At 43.1% G+C, this 13,498-nt stretch overlaps 1 protein-coding gene across 4 annotated transcripts in view; it reads right to left on the reverse strand.

Annotated features, from left to right (window-relative positions):
* The window catches only part of U2SURP (U2 snRNP associated SURP domain containing), a 478,698-nt gene that overhangs the window by 64,193 nt on the left and 401,007 nt on the right, over positions 1–13,498 (reverse strand). For all 4 annotated transcript variants that reach the window (XM_069213906.1, XM_069213907.1, XM_069213910.1 and 1 more), the window contains one exon: positions 1,702–1,814. In XM_069213906.1, coding sequence (XP_069070007.1) covers positions 1,702–1,814 — 113 coding nt within the window. The remainder of the gene's footprint in view (positions 1–1,701; positions 1,815–13,498) is intronic.

The following is a 13,498-nucleotide window of genomic DNA, read 5'->3' on the forward strand; positions in this document are numbered from 1 at the left end:
TTTAGGAATCTGGTTTTCATGCCTGGGAGCACTCGCGGTCAGGGGGTCCTGTATGTCATCGGGGAGTACGGCAGGGTTGGACCCAGGGTGGATTTGAGCTCTTAGGAGCCGGGAGATGTCGTAAGCACAGATGATCTGCCTAGGCTGGGGTCAGGGGCCACAGGTGCAGTGGTTGCTGGAGCTGCTGGATTTTCTCTCTCCACAAGTCTGTGGGAGAGAAGGCCTGTGTCTGGCGGCTGCAGGCGGCTCTGGGGAGTCCAAGGTAGGTGAGACCACACTGGTTTCGGTCTCTGGGCTGCTGAGGACCCACATTGGCACAGTCGGTTGGCTTCACCTAAGGGCGTAGAAGTCTGGTGCAATGGTCACTTCTGGTGTTGGGTTTCCGGGGTCCAGCAGCTGCAGAGTCTTTTCTTTGGAGTTTTTTTGCAGGGCGAGTCCACTGCCCACGGGAGACTTGAGCCTTTATTGAAGGCTAGATGAGTTGGCTTCTTGTGCAGGATCCTTCGTGGTCAGCAGGCCAGAGGGGCTGGTTCCAGGTCAGCTGGTTCTTCTTTTCCCCTTCAGCAGGTGCAACTCGTCTTTGTCTGGGTCTTCTTATATTGTCGAAATCGGAGTTTCAGGGTTGCCACCTAAATACTCAATCTAGGGGCATTACAGGGAGTGACAGGTGGTAGCCAATGGGCTGACCACCTTTTGGGTGACTACACCCTTTTTAGGACAACTTCTGTTGGGATAGAGGGTAGAGGAAACATCTCTCAGGCAGCTAAACTGGTCAGGACCAGTCAAACACCACAGAAGTAGTTGGTATGTTTTCATGGGGCACCTCTAAAGTGCCCTCTGTGTGCATTTTTTAATACCATCACTGGGGTCAGTGAAGGTTTATTATTCTGAGATGTTTGATACCAAACATCCCATGATTCAGAAAAGCCATCATGTAACTGGGGAACTCGTAATGACCAGTGACCAGCACATGCATTTAAAATGGCTTACCTGTGCACTTACTATGTCTCAGAATCGACAGACGTAGCAGGGGCATATGTGCCCATGCATGTATGACCTCACATGTGCCTGGATGCATCTGGCCTTAGGGGTGACTTACACCTGGCACGTACAGTGATAGGGGACCTGGGTGAAGAGATGTGTGACAGGCCATGTTTGCAATATAGCCTGCACTAACACAGGCAGTCTGCAATGGCAGCACTGTGTGGGTTAGGGGTTCCTGAGGGGGGCACAATTGACGCTGCAGCCCTCAGAGACCTTCCTTAGTACCGCAGGCCCTAGGTACCAGGGGAACCTTTTACTAGGGACTTACATTGGTAAGTAAAGAGTTTGCCAACTGTGCAAAAAAACTATGCAGTTTTGGGGAAAGGGCACTGGGGACCTGGTATGCAGGGACCCAGTGCACCTACAGTCAAAACCACATCAGAAACCAGGCAAAAAGTGGTGGCTAATCATGTTAAAAAACGAAAAAAAAAAAAAAAAAGGCCTTTCATACACAGGGTATTACAAACCTTTGTGACATTTTGAAACGTGGATTCCATTTTTCAAAAAAATCTATTTTTTGTCCTAATTAATAAGGATGTATATTGTTTAAGTATCTGAATATAATAGCTCCCTGAAAAAATGACCTTGTTTGAACATCATTAATTTATCATTAACCAGGATGACTTTTCTAAACACTCATAGCTGTGGAAAACCTACCTTTCTTTCCTTGTTGGTGTAGAGTCATCCTTTTCCTTCTTGTCTTTGAACCTTGCTTCCAATTTTTCCTTATCCTTTTTATCTTTTTCCTTTTCCAACTCTTTCTCCTTCTCCTACAACAAAGTTGACATATATACATATTTTAATGTTAGAGTGCATAAGCATCTTAAGCATAATGTTTGAACTGAAATGCCAACTGATAACAAAATTCTATTTTGAAACATGGTCAGTTATCACTTTTCCTATTGATTTTTCAGGCTACTCATAATGTAAACAAGGTCTGATGGAGGATCTCATTGCAGCTATTTTACTTGAATTATATAACCCCCCCCCCCCCTTCTAAGGGCAAGAGATGCCACTATGATTTTGAAACTAGAAATGCCTGAATGTTGCCACTGGACCTAGCAGCTTCAAGTAAGTGCAGTCCATGATATATAATCCGTTTTGAATCTTGGCACAATAGACACCAGTGAAGACTGTGCTAAAAAAAACATAAAAGGGGCAGTAAAAGATTAACTTTAACCCAACCAAGTCTTTAGAATGAAATGAAAAAAACACTAAAAGTGGAACGTAACTTACTGTAATAGCATTTACTTCATCATCTGGACTCTACAGGACTACAATCATTAAGAACAGAAAGGATGAAGGACAAGTAATTTTATAGAGGAAAAATGTTTGAGCAGAGCCTTGCTAAATTGTACTTCATCTCCATCGCAGAACAAGTAATCTCATCTCAGGGTTATCCTAGAGCCAAAAATGTCTAAGAGCATACAGAAGCCTTACTTCTACTGGAATTCATATTTCGACTTGCTCTTCTTCACCAGGTTCCACAACTTAACATAGAGAACCCGTCAGAAATGGCAGTCAAGGAAATAGTTATTTGTAAATGGTGGTATGCACCAACGCCCAACATCGGGACCATAGTCCCAATGTCCTGGACTGGTCATGAAACGGGGAAGGCACTGAACTGCACCTCCTACAAGGCAGTTCCTATAAAAGGAAGCTTCTGCTTGTTAACCGAGAACCCCATTGATGTCAGTGGGTTCACTGTTGTCTGGAGCTGGTCCCCGACTGACCTTCAATAGCCAATCATTGAGGGAAAGAAAAACTGTTATCCCCAAACTCCGAAGATGACTGGTGGCCACCATCACTTTTGTGGACACCAGAGGTGCTGGTGAGGGAGAAGGGAAAACAGCACACTGAAAATGCTCTTGGCCTTCCTTGTACCCCTGGCAAAGTATGTGGGACTGCAGGGTAGGTATATGAAGCTATGCATTCTGAATATCCAAATCTACCATTAAGTTGTCTGAATTCAGGGAAGACAAAACCTGGGCTAGTATGAACATTTTAATTTTGTCCTTTTGTAGAAAGGCATTAAAGGGGCAAAGATCTAGAATAGGCCAAAGAACTCCATACTTTTTTGGCACAAGGGAATAGCAAGAACAGCAACCAGTCTCTATTTCCAAAGCTGCAACCTCTCAATGACCAGTTTGAAAAGAAGAGCTCTACTGGTTTTCAGTACGATAGGCAGGTGCTCCACTGAAGGGCCCTTTGATTAAGCTGCAACGTGTTAAAAAGAAATGTAGGGGTATATCCATGAAAGATCTGGAGTACCCATCTGTTGGATCTCATGGTTTCCCACGCTAAGAGAAAGTGCTTTATCCCACTTCCCACATAGTGACTATGTGCCTATGAGGGCATACTAAGGTGTGTTGGGTGCGAATACTGGAATGGTGCAGGAAATGGAATAACTATGCTTCTGGTGACCTGCATGGTGTCTGCAGAATCCCTGTGACTGGTTGCTAAAGGTTTGGTGTGACAGCACTGAGGGATGAGGAGACTGGCACTGCCCGCTCACCAACCCTCTGGTGGAGCCTTGGAAAGGCCCTGTCCCAAACTGATGAAAGGCTGCCCTCACAGAGGTCAAGAGTCCCAAAGAAACCTCCAAGGAAAAACTTTCCTTAAATCGTTCGAAGGCAGAATATGCTTTTTTTTGGGGGGTAGGATGCACCAAAAGGCATATCCATAAGGGATTACTTCACACCTCCTGAAATACCTGTGAATCACACATGGCAATGGAGCACCACATTAGTGCAGACGATTCGCCCCAGGCAATCAGTATTACCTAGGCCAGCACAAAACGAGTATCTGGCTACATCATGACCACCTTGGTGAGTATACTGGGCCAGTAAGCAAACTGCGCTGACTGACTCAAACGCTAGGCTGACCAAAGAGAACATACATTTTACAAACGCCTCCATCTTTTTTAAATTCCATTTGGGGTGGGAGGATCTGGACGGCAGTTTTTTTTTTTTGGAGGGGGTGGGCATTGTGGGGAATAATTTAGGATTCAGTATGCTAATTGAAGATTAGACCACCAAACACTGAAGAGTAGGGTGCTGTGCAAGAAAAATCAGTGTTTCCAGATCCAGTCTGTGGTATCTGTCCACCTACCTGTTAACGAATGGCCAAGAGCAAGGATTAGATCAACTGCCCGTCAGGCTCTCACATAGGGCTTTGTTTAGTGGGAGGAGCAGCTCAGAGGAAACAGGCCCTGGTTGCAGTTCTTCTGTAAGGACATTTATCTTAACCTCAACAGAAGGCAGTTGGAGATGCAGGACCTCAGACTCAGAATTACTACAGCAAAGGATGCACTCTTTGGTTGGCGGCACAAGAGGCCCTGTATCAGGTAAGTGTCAAGCCCACTGGCTTCCTGTAAATCCATGTATAAACTGTCATAATGTAGGAGTAGATCATTCCCTTAATTTCAATTATTATCTATAGGTGTTTGTAACCAAAATGATGATGGAGCCTCTGAGGACAGCGCCATAATAGTGTAGGTATACTGTCAGAATCAGGCTGTATGAGAACCAGCTGTGCTGGAGTGCAGTCAGATCACGACCTCTGCTGGGGACGAGATGGATTTGGGTCAGGATCTGATCCACCTCTGGTGCCTGCATGACCAGCATCAATGAAAGAGGGACCGGAGCAGGTCTTGGAGCTTGGACGCAAGTCTGAACCAGAGTTGATGCGGTACCCAAAACGCGGTCCAGGGGTTCAGACTGTGCCAAGGATGGATCTGTCAGGCCTAACCCAACAGGGGACCCCTGCAGATCAATGAGGTCTACAGGCGTTCAAGCGGGAGCTGGAAGAGTGCTAAACATATACAGCACCGCACCGCCCCCCCCCCCCCCCCACCTTAAAAAGGCTCTTATTTGCTATGGTGTCACAGATGACCCATTCAACTGAAGTGCATTGGAATCAAATGCGGAAATGGCTCCTCAATTTGGGATGAGGAGCGAGATAGAGTGAACTTTGATAACCCTGCAACTTCTCTATGGATAGTGAGTGGTAGGATGCGGTAGAGTACTGCTTCACTTTCGTATGTTCCAGCTACGATTTTGAACGTGAAGGTCCGTTGTGACAAAAGCCCCTGGAGGGGTCCACACCTTTGTTTTGGAGCCCGACTTACACAAGGTCTGTAACTTCTTCCTATATTAGGAAACATCCAGCTTAGCTTCACAGTACTGCATTAGCTTCAGGTACATAAGTGTGCACTCACCTCACAACTTAGAATCATGCCCTGAGCCCAAAAACCAAAGGCACACCTTATGTGCCTCAGTCTGAACCAGATTTTCTTTTTAGGTGGGGCCATCATTCCCTTGCACACTGGGTTTTGATATTTGAAAGTCATGAAATACTGACAAAAGAGGTAGCACAGCACAGTTTAGCATTCCAAGACATGAAGACAAAAGAACTGTAGATGGCATCCAGGGGTGGCTCTTATACATAGTTCAGCTTTGTCACTTCCACAGCGGAATGAAGCCAACACAGAGCTGCACAGAACACCCTTGGCAGAGCACAGGGTGACTGCCATGAAAAGTTTCCAGTTCCAGCCTGGGTAATTCTAAATGTTACAATTCTGCAGAAAGAAGTATCCTTCAGGAAAAAATGTGACTGATACAGGATTCCAGAAGTACTTCTGTAAATTGGTTTAAAATATTGAAAATCGCATGGCCATAGACCTGCAAAAGCACATTTAAGGTTTCTTTCAGAATAAGCTTGCAGTGCTAGAAAGATGGAATGGAATTTGCTACCCTGTAAGCACCTATTTGTGCCATGTAGTGCTGAAGACTCGCATGCTTTGCATACTCCTACCATCTACTGTTGGGTCCAGATGTATGCAAGTTGTTTTTATTCGAAGAAGTCTTTTGAGTAATGAAGTACAGTGACTCCTCCTTACTGTGATAATGGGCATGGACTCCATTTTTAGATTGTTTTCCCACAGGCGGGTGAGAATAGAGTGTACAATGGAGAGTACACTCTAGTGTAGGTAATGAGATGTCCATATGAATATAAAGTAAAGAACTGCAATGGCCACAGGTGTCCAGGGAAGATGGTGAGTGCATGTGAATATACAGCACTAGATACTTGTAGGGTAAGCAACATATTCCGTTCAGGGGATGTGTGGCTGTAGATGAGGGGTCTCTAACCTTTTCTGTAGCCAAAGTTACTCATGATCGGTAAACCTCATCATGAGCTACCAAAGGCTAAACAACTCGCACATTATTACCAGACACCCCCACGCCCAGCTTCTTTGTCTTTAAGCCTAATATCCATAGAGCCAGATACTATGGTTTGAAAACAATACTTTGACTAGGGGTACTATCACAGGACTGGCAAGTGTGTGTCAGTGAATGTGTGGACTTTGGGGATGCATGAACATGTGTGCATATGAATGCGCTATATGTGTATCATTAACTGAGGGCCTGTGTTGCATGTACTTGTGGCACAGGAAATACCTTTTGACATATGTGCCACTGTTACATGTAAAGCAAAAACATGCAGTCATATTCAGTTCAATAACTTATTCGGCTACAAAAGCATCCAAGTACAAGTGCAAAAATATTCATAATGTGGAACATTTTTCTGCACTTTAAATTTCTTGCATTTGAAAAATGGCTATTATTTACTTATAAATGTGGCATGGTGTTCTACTGGTAGCAAAAGGCCTGCTGTTTGTAAACGCAACACGTTGGAGAAAAAAAAACATTAAAATGAAAAGTTAACTTAATTATAAAGTACCTTTTAATTTTAATTTTCTCTGACTTAAAAGCATTGAGAAACATAATTTTGTTCTCACCTCCAATATTAAGTTGACAAGGACTTTTATTTAAGAGTTAAATAATTTGGTGCTTCAGTTCTTCACCTCTGTTCCCTTGGTCATAAATCTGACTCCAGCATTGCTCCTCATCGGTCCCTGCTATTTGCAGTCTGCTGATAATAATGTAAAATAAACAAAGCTTTCCCTTAACTGTAAAACGAAAAATGAAAGCCTGTACTTATTTAAAAATGGACCGCAAGCTACTCTGAAGGGGTCTATGCGCTACTGGTAGCTCGCGATCAACTTGTTGGATGCACCTGCTGTAGATACACATGCTTTGCATAGACTGTAAAGCAGTACCCCTTAGAAGTGGAGGCTCGCCTCTGGGTGCGGCAGTTGTCTGGAAAAGTGAAAATAGCACCGCCTGAATGACACTGGCTTGTGGTGTGTTAAAACATCCACACAATAATGTTTAGTGACTGACTGTGGTGTGGGCCATGTAGGTGCTTTGCATGTAAGCTATTGGAATGCTTCCTAGGAAAGCCATGGATGCTCCTTTCTCAGAGGATGCACTTGTTGAGGGGCTTGAAGTTTAGAATGGGCCTTAGGGAGTCATCCTTTTTGGGGGATTAGAAAGTATGCAAGCACCCTCTTGCCATGATGGTGTGGTAGTACTGGCTTTATGGTGCCTTTCAGGATAAGCGCCAGAGCATTCTCTTGAAAAATATACTAGTGTTGTGGGCTGATGGGGTGTTTGGAGGGTGGGATTTGTGGTAGTGTTGAGGTGAGCTTGAGGCACTACCTGTGCTCGATGATAGGAAGATATCACATCTGGTGGGTTCTTTCCAACAGAGGAGAAACCTCTGAAGTCTCCTTCAGACAGGTGTTGTGTGGAGGAAATGCTGTGAATGACAGGAAACCCACTACTTGGAGGTAGAAGTTCCCTTGGAGAAGTGTCTCTGCCTCTACTTTTGGAGTTGTTACCCCAGAATGAATCCCATGTTTAAACTATGCCCCTCAATGGGTAGCAGGCCTACAGCTGGCACTGGTAGGACTGGTCAGGGGAGGTGGTCTTGGTGGTGTCTCTATCCTGCTGCCTCTGAAGGAAGACCCACAACGATTGTATCTGAAGGGAAATCATGGCTTTAGCAGTTTTGGTGTCCTTCCTAATCTTTTCCAGCATCTCATCAACTTGTGGCCCTAAAATGTGTTCCACATCAAAGGGCAAGTTGATGAGATGCTGTTCAAATTTCAGTTTGAAGCCAGAGACATGCAGCCATGAGCGGAAGTGTAAGATGGAGATATTAACGCCTCTGGTCGAGGAATCAGTTGCTTCCAGGGCATAGCGAATATTGACAATAAAGATGAGCTTCCCCTCTGTCACTAACTATTCCCCTGACTTCCTATACTCAGGAGGGATGTGCTGCAGCAGACTCAAATGCATCCCACTGTGCTCTGTGGTAGCAGAACAGGAGGCCCACAGAATTGGCGATGTGACCCTGGGAGGGGGTCACCACCCATGGCCTGTGCTGCTGCTCACTTGCATGCAACCATGGGGAAATCCAGGTGTGGGTGGTGGGGTAGTGTTGCCACGTCCTCTGATGTACAATGGATGTACAATGGGTACTGGAATGAACCCTCCATCATGGAGTGTGTCTCTACGAAGTAGTTGTTACCTCTAGGAGTATGCAGTGGTGTTGTCTGGAGTAGGGGGAGAGGAACCTTGCCTGAGACAAGCTCAACTACTATTGTACATACATAGGGGCTGCCCAATTATAACCCACTTGAATCTTGGGCATTCCAAGACCATAAACAAATCGACTTTTGAGGGATCAATTGGTTAACATTTCCTAAGACAATAATGCATCTATTATTATTGTACTGTTCATCTGTATTTTCATTTAATTAATTACTCATATAGACCTCTGAAAGATATCCACCAAGAAACCATGTTATTCTATCTCATTGTATCTCAATATACACAAACATCATCTATTATACATTAATCTGTACATAAATCTTGTATCGATTCCTCAGTACATTATCCTTAAATCTATATTATACTTGACGGCGATTGTCCACATATATCAAAATATCCAGGTCCATCTAGTTAGGTAGTCCACCATCTGAACACCAATCGTCACAGTCCACTGTTGTCTAGCACTCTGGAATAAAGACTGATGGCCTTCACCAATATTTATCTTTATCACGCATTCAGCAAGGAATCCTAGTACAAAACTGCCAACGCGTTTCGCCCACTTCACTCCTGGCCTCCTCAGGACAAATAAGGATCATGTATCTATGACTTAAAATTAAAAACAAGGGGAACCCATCAATCAAAGGGCCTCTCCCAAATTATCTCAAAATAAAAACTATCCTTTAGGTACATGCTGTTATTACCATAAGGAATCAGCACCACCTAGAGATAATTCATACTCCAGCAGACATCATAATTTCATATTGTGTGAAGTTCATAATGCCTGTCAAGGAGAGTCAAAATCCCAAAACACATAAGGACCCTTTCTTTGCCCACAGGTGGCCTCAGTGCAAAGTACACATTGTGACACTGTGTACATGCATCAGTGCAAATGTGTGCCGCATTCCTCATGCCAAGATGTTATCATATTACATACCTATCCTTGTGTGAGGGTATTCACTTCCCTCATACAGCTCATTAGATTTGCATCATCTTTTCTCGCTGGGCCACCGGACCCTAGACCAGAGTCACCAAAACACGTCAGCCTCTATAGTACATCCAGGGAAAAACAAATACCCAATTTAGATGCCCTACATTCCTGGCTTACGTTATTGGGGTTGGTGTCACAAAGCCAGGTTGAGCATCCCCCACTGTTGGCATAGGCACTGGGCAGCAAGCCGCTCGTGCCACTGAGAACAGTTCAAGCTGGCACGTATCTCCCTCCGCAGTGAAGTGTGACCGGATATAGCTTGTCACCCTTACATCTCCTCAATAAGTAGACCATGGAGTAGCTTGAGATGATCATTCCATTAAGGATCTTAAAACCATACATATTAGTGACATTTAACTAGTGGGACGCGCATCTACTCCCGCGGTAGAGCGCGACCAGATGTCATGTGTTGCCCTATGTATTTGCAGCAACTAGACCACCTTACTTTTAGAAAGGCCAACTATGACCTCCATTACCGGGGTGAGATTATGGATTGTATCCCATTTGACCTATAAATGACCAGGCAAAGGAACTGGACAACAGTATGATACCACTCAGGAAAACATTTTATACAACAAAACATATACAAAAACCAGACTGCATGAATTAATATGAATTCCTGCACATCAACATATGTATAGCATTGCTCAATCTTTACAGCATCAAGATATAAAGTGCACTCATCTTCACTATCTTTCAATATCAATACTGCCGGTTATATTTCCAATAAGGCCCCTACCTCATCGTAATCATTTAGAACAGTTGACGTATCAAATATTGCATTCAACCTTGCCTTTGTTGCCAAAAGAACACTGATTTGAACTTTTTTTTTTTTTTTACACTCTTAGGAATCACATACAGTACTGACAATTCAATATTTTCAGTGTGGTGTAATGCACTGTAGTGTTGTACTAACAGCCCCCCTCGTGTCACACATCGTATGCGAGACCTGTGCTGTAAGATCCTCTGTTTGCTCTGTTGAGCTGTTTGACCTATATAGATCAAATTACACAGACTTGTTCTATAGTACACCACATTCTTGGTGTTACAAATGATACCATAATTGCCCATTAATGTGTACCTCATGACTGTTTTTTGTCAAATCACAAGTTCTACATTTTCATACATTTGTAGTGTCCATTGGGGGCAGGTAAACCAAGTATTTTAGCTGGCGGAGGAACTGCCTCTTTACACTGTGCCCGAACCAGATGTTGACACATTTTTATTCCTCTTGAATGCAAACAGAGTTCTTGTTACTCTGATGCTACTAATTTCATGTTGGAATTAATGATTTGCTTGATTTATTGGCACTGGAAGAAAGGTTAAGTACACATGTCAATGGTACTTCTTGTGTTTTCTCTTTAGGGGTAAGCAAATGTTCCCTGGGAGTAAGCCATGCTCGCTTTAACGTATTGTAGACCAGTTTTTTCACCTAGCCTCTCAATGAGTTTATCGCAAAGAATTTCTCCATTCTGAAAGTAATCTTCCTTCTGAGTACAATTCCTATGAATTCTTAGGATCTAACCATAGGGCAGTTTCTCTTTCAAATAACTGCTGTGGAAGTGAAGGAAAGTTTTCCTGTCAGTGGGTTTTGTATAAAGATTCATTATCAACTTATTATCTACTGTAACCCATAGTTGCAGAAAACTCACTTTGTTTTTACTACTAGAAACGGGAAATGAAGATCCAGAGATTTGTGATTTAACCAGTGATGGAATTCCATTATTGTCTCTGTTGAGCCTACCAGATCATGAACACATTGTATATACATCGATACCATGATCTCATTTGTTCTTTAAATCTGTTATTTTCACCAAAGATCCACTGTTCTTCAAAGTAGGACATGTAGAGGTTAGCTATTTATGGTGCAAAGGCACAGCTCAACGCCACATCTTTTTCCTTGTAAAAAGAGCTCTAGTTTGAATGAAAAAAAGACTCTTCTTAAGAAGAACAACGGCGCGCCAAGTATTCCGCACGCTATCCTGATGCCTATTGTTCTTTTAAACAAAGAGGTGTGACGCGTAGGGTCATCCGCGCGCTCGTTCATTTTCTCTATTATTACTTCTTTCATTTACGAGCTGGGACGCTTTCAAAATCTCGCGGCGTCCCAGCACATATAATTATATTCCACGAGGTTTCCGGCATTAACATTTAGGGGAACAGAGACGCACGGGCAGTCCCGTGCGCGGACTCATCTGTTGTTGATTTGCTAAACGAGTTTAGACACGCTGGTATATCCGCGTGCTCTCTCGTTTGTGATTGATTTTTGTTTCGAAGCTGGAATGCGCTATGCGCCTACCCAGCATATACATATATTATTTTTTTTTGCTTCAAGCGCTTCCCTGGCTATTATTAATACTTGATAGTGACAACCTATTAGGATTGCAATGCTTATTCTGTGCACATTCCTGCGCCCCACACATATATATATATATTCTTTGTAAGCATAGCAGTGACATTTTTTGCCAGATTGTGATACAGGCATTACATCTATGACTTGATACTTCCCTCTTTTCGAGCAATTTTTCTATTACGACTAGATGTCCATCCTCATGTGTATGGAATTTGACACACTGACCTTTCTTTACTTTATTGTAATTTTTTTATTAGTGCATCAGAAGCATTTACCAGCTCTTTTGCATTCCGTTCTACCTGGCTTTGACATGCTAGGAAGCCCTGTAACTGTTCTCTGTGATAGAAGTTGTTTCGTTTTTACAACTCACTTTGCCTGTCATGGTCGTTTGATTACATTACATAAACTGACTCCTCATTGAACTAATGTACCATTTAAGGGTCTTTGTTCTTTGTGTATATATTTAGACCACAGTGGCTTTTAAAGGCCTGAAGTTTCCCCGAGGAGGCCCTACCTTTAATATTTGGAGGGTAAGCATTGTGATGTCTTTACTAAATTGTTTTTTCACTAATATTGCACCTCCGTCACATGGCACCTATTGGGATATCTCTGGATATTGTGAATATTCCATCTCTGACTATTGTGAGATGCTTTGACTTTGGTTTCTTTCTTTCCTGTTTTCAATAGGTTTTTGGATGGATTTCCGTACTGTGGAAGTCCTAAATTGCTTAAAGGATTAGGTATGTATTATGGTCCTGAAGAATCGCATTAAGATCATTTATTGACAAAAAAAAGGCGAGAAACATGTTGACCTATGATATTGAGTAACACAGGGGACCCTGTGGTTACTTCTTTTTACTACTCTCGATTATGAGATTTAGTAATTGTACTACTCTATTTTGATATGGGGAGTGTAGACATTAATCTACCATATCCCTGTGCATTGTTTTTAATCATGTCAGAGGTTTCAGTATTAGAATAAATTTGCAGATCTGTTACCTCTAGTCATTTTTAACTTTCCTAACACCTATCCTTCACAAATTTTGACCGGTTGTGCATTACTTCCAAAAGATCTCCGGCAAAGAGCCCCTGTGCGGCATTGCAGTGCCGGCCTGACGAGGAGCTTGGCCCTATGATGAAGCATGTCACTGGAAGGTGAGTGAGGGCTCTTGCTTCGACCATTTGTGGTTTCCAGTGAATTCAGAACCATTGAGTGTGAAAGAAATCTTCTGGCTTTTTTGGAACCGTGTGTACCCTTTTTGATTTATTGACTGTCGGGAGCTTTACGCATGGGACCAGTAGTACTCCCTCCAAATCTCCCACATTTGCCCCTCTTTGTTGTTGTTTTTTGATGATTTAGTGTAGCCTTTTGGCTACGGGGCTGCTTCTTCTTTTTTCTTTTTTTGAGTATACCCCGATAGACTATATCCGGTGGTGAACATGTCGGACCTACAAGGTCTTAGTTTCGATGACAGTATGGTGCAGGCTATTCTACAGACTCCTCCTATCCTAGGGGACGAGAACAGTGGTCCCTCCAGTGGTGCCAAAGAAGACTGGTTGAAGTTATCGGCCTTGAAGAAAGAACTCATCAAAACCGTTTTACACAGTACAATTATGACTGAATATCTTAGGGCCAATATTTCACCTAATAGT

The sequence above is a fragment of the Pleurodeles waltl genome, chromosome 11, assembly GCF_031143425.1.
Source record: "Pleurodeles waltl isolate 20211129_DDA chromosome 11, aPleWal1.hap1.20221129, whole genome shotgun sequence".
NCBI classification, from domain to species: Eukaryota; Metazoa; Chordata; class Amphibia; order Caudata; family Salamandridae; genus Pleurodeles; species Pleurodeles waltl.